This window comes from Halichoeres trimaculatus, unplaced genomic scaffold (genome assembly GCF_033239565.1).
Source record: "Halichoeres trimaculatus isolate MK-OKI-2021-1 unplaced genomic scaffold, fHalTri1.1 fHalTri1_scaffold_22, whole genome shotgun sequence".
In the NCBI taxonomy this organism is placed as follows: domain Eukaryota; kingdom Metazoa; phylum Chordata; class Actinopteri; order Labriformes; family Labridae; genus Halichoeres; species Halichoeres trimaculatus.
Window position 1 is genome coordinate 8,965,486 of NW_027437200.1, and position 6,835 is coordinate 8,972,320.

At 39.4% G+C, this 6,835-nt stretch overlaps 1 protein-coding gene across 1 annotated transcript; it reads right to left on the reverse strand.

Annotated features, from left to right (window-relative positions):
- Positions 1-371: 371 nt before the first annotated feature.
- On the reverse strand, positions 372-4,482 carry LOC141784273 (uncharacterized). Its single transcript, XM_074662048.1, has 2 exons — positions 4,024-4,482; positions 372-2,362 (listed from the first exon to the last, which is right to left on the reverse strand). Exons 1-2 carry the CDS (start codon positions 4,307-4,309, stop codon positions 1,947-1,949), a joined length of 702 nt encoding a protein of 233 aa, XP_074518149.1. The 5' UTR covers positions 4,310-4,482; the 3' UTR covers positions 372-1,946.
- Positions 4,483-6,835: the final 2,353 nt, after the last annotated feature.

A 6,835-nucleotide genomic window follows, 5' to 3' on the forward strand; every position in this document is an offset into this window, starting at 1 on the left:
AACCTCACTCTTCATTTTATTCATAGACTCTCAGGTTTGAACAGACCACTGCAGAATAACTGCTGACTGTGGGTTAGAATGAACATTAGCTCAGGTTTTAGCCTTTAGCTTGCGCTCGATCACTTGCCCGTTTATCTTTCTTCTGCTCTTCTGTCCTTTTTCTGTCTGACAGTTAGGCTCCAGTGTCCACCATCACTACAAAATTAATCACAGAAATTGTTTTCACCAGAGAGAAACACAGATCTCTCGTAGTACTTCCAATCTTTTCAGTCGACATGGTGTAAGACAGACCACAAGAAGAAGGGAGACTTTTTTAAGACCACTTAGAAACTCCCCACAGCCCCTGCAGAAATCCCAACTCAGGACACGTATAAGCTAATACATACAGTATGTTGTCAATTGCAGCTGTAGTTTATTACAAGTACAAAGCATTTATAAACACAAGCACACATTACAATATTTCTGACAGAATTAACATTGTAGAGATGCTACAACAGAAAACATTTTACTTTGTGACCATTTATTTTAAGCTCTGTTTCCACCAAGCGTTTCAGTTCAGTTTGTCTCGGTAAAGAATGCATTTTGTGCATTCAGTCAGTTTCTACTGACTATAATGGGACAGATCCCCAATTAAACAAGATGAGCTGTCACACTTTTTGGGACCCTACCATAGGGGTGCCAGACTAAACTGATCCAATCCCAGAAGGTGGAGCTACAACACTGCAGTCCGTTGATCGGTTGAAAGAATTGTCACTTACTGTGTGACAGCGGCTGCATTTCTCCTCGTGGCACACAGTCTTCTCTGAAACAAAACTGGTTTGCGTTTTGTAACAATGAGCCACATGCCAATCACAAAGAAAGTGAATTTCTTGATGTCTTCCATCATTGCTCCTTCTTTAGTGTGTCGGGATTTTTTTCATTGTTGGATTTATTTGCAGGGTACACTGTGTCACACTACTATGACGTCACTCTATTATGTAGCTGACATGGCTATCGGCATCCAGTTTACCGCCACCTACCATGAGGGGGCACAGTTAGCTGTGAAAACAAACAGGATCAGGCTTCACCGAGTAACCCACACCCAACTGTTCTGATCTAAACCGGACTGCTTGGTGGAAACAGGGCTATACTGACATTTTTTTTAAACAATCATCTGTTTGGGTAAGTCTGAGTACTTTCAAAATAAAAGCTAATCGGTCATGTAAGATTATTCAGAGCTAGTGTCTGTAACAAAGTGTAATAATTTCCCTCAAGCCTTTTCCATAGTTAAGCTTCTCAAGTTATTCAAAAATCATCTCAACATTTGTGTTACTTGTGTATATATTTTGTATTTTGTGTATGTATTTTTGTATTACGTAGTCATCTAGTCTAGCTGCACTGCCAACAAAAGGCTTCATAATTTGTGCAGAAGTGGAGGCAAAAAAGATAAAAACTCTGTGATAGTTTCAGTTCCACTTATGGATATCAATGTTACTTAATTATTAGTGGGAATAAAGTTTCAAGGGTGTTACACTTCTTTAAGTTTAGCTTACACTTTTATAGTTTCAAAGTCACCACACTGTATGAAAACATTTCCTGTTCAGGGAAGCTTCATCACATTTTAAAACGTAATATATTAATTTAATAGAGACACCTTTATAATCTAATTTAATCTATTCAATCTAGTTTCATCCTCTTGTAATATGACTTTTTGGTTTAATTTTTCAAATTGTTGTGAAGTCTTTATTGATATTGTCTTGTGTCTGAGGAACACATCATCTTTTGTCTAAAGTCATGAAACGTTAACTGCTGTACTCATTTCAGATGATATCCAGTGAGGTGTGAAGCCAGTTTTTGATAAATTTGATAATAATTCTTCCTTGAGCCCTTCATCAGAGGTGGATTAAACTGATCTAGGCTGATATATTTCAAAAAACACACTTTGACTCAGTGTGTTCCCAGGGGTGTTAGATGGGCAGGGGGTGTACCTGGTAGAGCACCAGTAAGGGTTCACTCAGAGACCCTCTGTCCAGGCAGTACAGACTCTGGGTCAGAGCATCATGAAGCACCAGACTCCCTCGCTCATCTGTGTAACGAAGCTGAAACCCCATCGCCTCCACGGGCTTCACATCCAGGACAGCCGACACATCAAATACATCGTACCCAGACAGGGGCCTCTGATCCAGAGTCAGCAGCCTCTCCTCTAAGATAGTGGACTCCTTCAGGATGTCCTGTGAGGCGCTGAGGCTGTGCAGGGAGACAGTCACGTTGAGGGGACGGGGGTGCAGAGTTTTCCTGAACAGGACCAGCTCTGCGCCCAGCATGGAGGGGCTCAGACCGCTGATGTTGAACCAGATCCAGCCTGGAGGAGCAGGATGTGGACCTGGGTGAGACAAATATTCAAGAAGCGTAAATACTTGATGTGTTTTACCTCAGGCAGAGCCTCAGGGTCTGAAAATCAAGCCAACCTGCATTCTTTCTAATGACCAGCAGAGGGAGACAAGTTAGAAAATTCTCTAGCCTCTCAGCTGAGCTCATCTCTTAGTAAACACTTCCATAAAGCCTTCCTCTTTAATAAACTCTGGTCCTGTTTTATGTCATAGAGACCAGAGACCAGGGTGTATTTTATAGCTGAGCTTCCTCTGATTGATGAGTCCCCACCATTGCAACATCAAATGAATGTTTTTTTTTTTTAGTGAAGAATGACACCTTCCAGTGCCAGCCCTCAGCCCACTCCAAACAACAGAGAAAGCAGAGAGAAACAGAGAGGAAAGCAAAAAGAGAGAGATTTTAGAAAGAGGACAGGAACAGCAGAGCCAGGATGAGAGGCCTGTTTGGGCTGGAGCTCACCCCTGCTGAGTGCAGCTGGATGCTCCTCCTGTGCCCCCATTTTTATGAAAAAAGGGAAGAGAGAGGCTGATTTTTCTTGCTTCTGTTTGTCTGTCTGTTAAAGTGCCTATAGTCAAGCCACTTTTTCTGACCGCGCATCTCACAACTGGAACTCAGTTCCAAGCACAATACGTGAACTCCCAACCCTGACCTCTTTCACCAAACAGCTTAAAGCTTGACTATTGGGAAACCAGCATGGTTGTCATAACAAGGCCTGAACATGTGTACTGTACTGTATATTAATTGTGTCGAGACCTCCGTCTCTGATTTTTCTTAATTCAATTTTATTTTTTGCTTTTTTTTTTTTATTATTTTATTTTTCTGGGTAATGTGCAATGCAACTGGCACTTTATATCTGTTGATGAACTGATTTGATATATGTGTGTGTCTGCTTAATCTGTGTGTAACATATTGTGTCTTTTCTTTTTTCTTTTTTTTTTTGTTTGTATTTGATGTTATTATAAATGTAATGCATTTTATTGTACTTAATTTTTTTTTTTTAGGTTGCCTATTGACAACTGTCCGGGGACTCCAGCTGGAAATTAGCCCCAAAGGCTAAAGCTGCCTTTTACTTTGTACAGTACATTAAAGAGGACTGTCCACGAAATGATAAACAAATACAAAGTAAATACAAATCCTGACCAGTATATCTTAGGCTGCTACAAACAAGTACCTCAAACAATCACATTCACAAAGAAAAAAAAAAGAACTATCCTATAATAATTAAAAAAAAATCTTATGTGGATACAATGGAGGATGATGTCAGTCTATTCGTGCCAGATGTGCAGCTGTTTGCCAACATAAACCAATACATTTACTTCCTTTTCTTTCCACTTAAAATGTGACTTAATTCATGATATTCACAATTATAATTTAATGAAAATGTAAAATGTACAAAAAGCATATATCTGCTTGTTTTCTTCACACCTGGCCAAACATTTTTCTGAATTTTTGGGTTATCTCTATAACTGATGAGCCTCATCTCAGCACCAAAACAGTGACTCTACAGCACATCAGGTCAAAAACACATAGTCATCAAACATGGCCATGGGATTAACAGAATCTTTTACTTGATTAGATTTTGATCGGAATATTTAAACCAAGTTCCAGTTATTGATCTGTTGAAAAAGTCAAAAGTAACTCTGAAATCCTCACCAACAACACTCCTGAAGCTTTGCACCAGCATGCCATCAGAGCTCTCAAAGTCCTGATCCTCCACAGTGTCCAGACGCTGATAGATCCTCCTCATGTAGGGATGAGGTTTAGTCTGATGGCTCGCTGACACTTTATTAATATGCAGCATCTCTAAAATAGCTTTATTCAACTCCTGATCATCGTCTGCGTCTCTGCGATGATCCATCTGTAACAACCCCCAGGCTGAGGTCAGCAGGAGGAGAACCAGAGGAACCTGAAACAACCTGAAACAGACTCTTCTGATCATTCTGAGTTTGACTTGTCGTCTGATTTAAAGCTGTTTCTGCTCTTGTTTTCCCGTCAGGAGGCTGCTGAAAGTTGCACCTGGCTGTCTGCTGAAACAGCCTGAGCTCTAATTTGTGTGCAGAGCCACAGGAGCCGTCAGGACCGAGTGAAGCCGTCTCACTCTGAAGCTGAGGAATGTTTTATTTCTCTGACAAAAGCTGCAGCATGAACTGTAATGAGCCTCAGAGCTGTTCTGAACTCAACAAGGAAACCACTGAACTGATGCAGAGTGGAAACACTCAAGAAGAGGTTAGAGTGGGGCTGCAGACATTCTGCAGTCTGTTTGCATGTTTCACTTCATCTATGGAGCACACGTAAGCTTTGTTTGCTGTGTATATGAGAAAAAAATACTCAAACTCATTATGAATTATTATTACAATTCAACACTGATCACAGTTTAAGTTAAAGTGTGGAGATAAAGTTTTCCAAATCTTAAAAAAAAAAAAAATCAGAGCCCTCAGGGACTAAATGTAAACAAAGTCTTCACACATCACAAACTGTCCTCCTTCTTTGTCCTGCAATTCATCTTAAAGCCACTAGAGGCCACCATCTTACTTTAATATAGTCACAACAAAAGTTGCCCAATCAACTTTTTGTTGTTTTAAGTCCCAGAATATATATACATATTTTTTTCTTTTACCAATTTTGGCATTATTTAACAAAGCATTATGGGAAAATCAAACAAAATCCAGTGAGTCATTTTTAAAAAAGACAAAAAATACACAATCTTAAAAGAATAACAGTTCAGTACAGTAGCCAACAGGATTCCGATAGAAAATAATGATGATTTTGTAAGGAAAAAGGTCAATACATGTTGAAAAAGAACAAGAATCATATATTTTGTGAGAATGTGACCATATTCTTTGTGGCAAAATATAAATCTATACATAAGAAAAACTAATAGTCATAATCTAATAAGAAAAAGTTGCAGATGCTCTGAGGAAAAGTCCATTTTTACCTGTATTGACCACAGACTGTAAAAAATTGGACATCATCTTGCTCGGCTCAAAGTGAGGTCTTCGCAAAAAAAACTGCTCCCCCTAGTGGCTGGCTGCAGTATAGGCAGAAAAAAGAACGGCTTCCCAGCCATTCCAGATGGGCTGTGGTTAAATTTTAAAAAGTTATTACTCTTCCTAGAAATGTTTCTCACGTCTGATTGTTGTGGTGATTTGAAGATATTATTTGGCTGTGTTGTATTCAAGTCCTCTTTTTTCTAAAATGTTTCATTTTTATTGGTTATACGAAGTTAAAAACAAGGTTTTACATAACGTTTAATGATGATTGACAGCTGCTGTTCTCGAGTATTTTTTCGGGGAAGGTAAAATATGTCCAGAGGTAGAGTCAAAAAATGAATCCTGTCTAACATTACGTCTGTATTTGCAATAAACTGATGCTGAGTGTGCTTCTGATTGGCTAAACTCCTGATCTGAATATCCTCAGAACGATACAGGTGTTGTGACCAAAATTTGAACTTTATTTATCTATTTAATTATTTTGGTTTTTCTTCTTCTTCTTCTTCTTTTTTCTTTAAACCAGACTGTAACAATGTATTTTTGACAGAAGTGTTTATTTATGCCCCAAAGTCCAGCTTTTTTGGCTTGGTGTGTGGTTTCTGGTTTTTCTGTAGCTAGCCTTAAGCAGACCCTCGATAAACCGCAGTTTTTCACACTTTCATGTGGCTTCATTTCTCACAGATGGAGCTCAATGCTTGACAACTTTTATAACTACTCTGTGATACAAAGGTCTCAGCTTTTTCTTTCTTTGTTTCTTTCTTTGTTTCTTTCTTTCTTTCTTTCTTTCTTTGTTTCTTTCTTTCTTTCTTTCTTTCTTTCTTTCTTTCTTTCTTTCTAAGTAACAAACAAACTTATCCAAATGTTCCTTTTAGAGAGCAGATCATATCAGGCCTGTGTGGTTACAGTGGCCCCTGGAGGAGAACTGCAATCTTAAAGGTCCCATATTATGCAAAAATCCCTTTAGTAAGTCTTTTATTGAAATTTGTGGGTCTTTGGCTTTCCTCCCAGCCCACAAAATGTGATATTTAATGACAAAACCTGTACTTAGTAGTGCTTGTGAATGTAAAATCTGACCTAAAACGAGCTGTTTGGATTTTGGGGATTTGCCAATGTCAGCGATTCCCTTTTTTGACCAATCAGGAGCAAGTCTGACCTGATTGGTCCACCGGAGCAGATGCCCCCAAACTCCCTCCCCACCCACTCCTCTCCCCGCTGCTGAAGAGAAATCTCTCCAGCAGCGGGGAGGAGAATGCCAAAGTTGAAGAGCCCTCACTGCTCTGTTTTTGGCTGTAAACAGCCACATAGTTCCATGCACAAGCTTCACATCTTAGAAGAAGACAAGACTAAGTGGCTAGAGTTCATTTATGAGGGAAAAGTGCCAGCTACACTCAGTAAAACTGTGCATGTGTGTGCTGGTCACTTCACGGCCGACTGCTTTTCCAACTTTGGACAGTACAACAGAGGGCTAGCGAATA

Coding starts and splice junctions, on each gene's coding strand:
- LOC141784273 (XM_074662048.1), bottom strand. CDS start 4,309: ATGATCAGAAGAGTCTGTTTCAGGTTGTTTCAGGTTCCTCTGGTTCTC. Junction 2,363..4,023: donor AAGCTTCAGGAGTGTTGTTG/GTGAGGATTTCA, acceptor TGTCTCACCCAG/GTCCACATCCTGCTCCTCCA.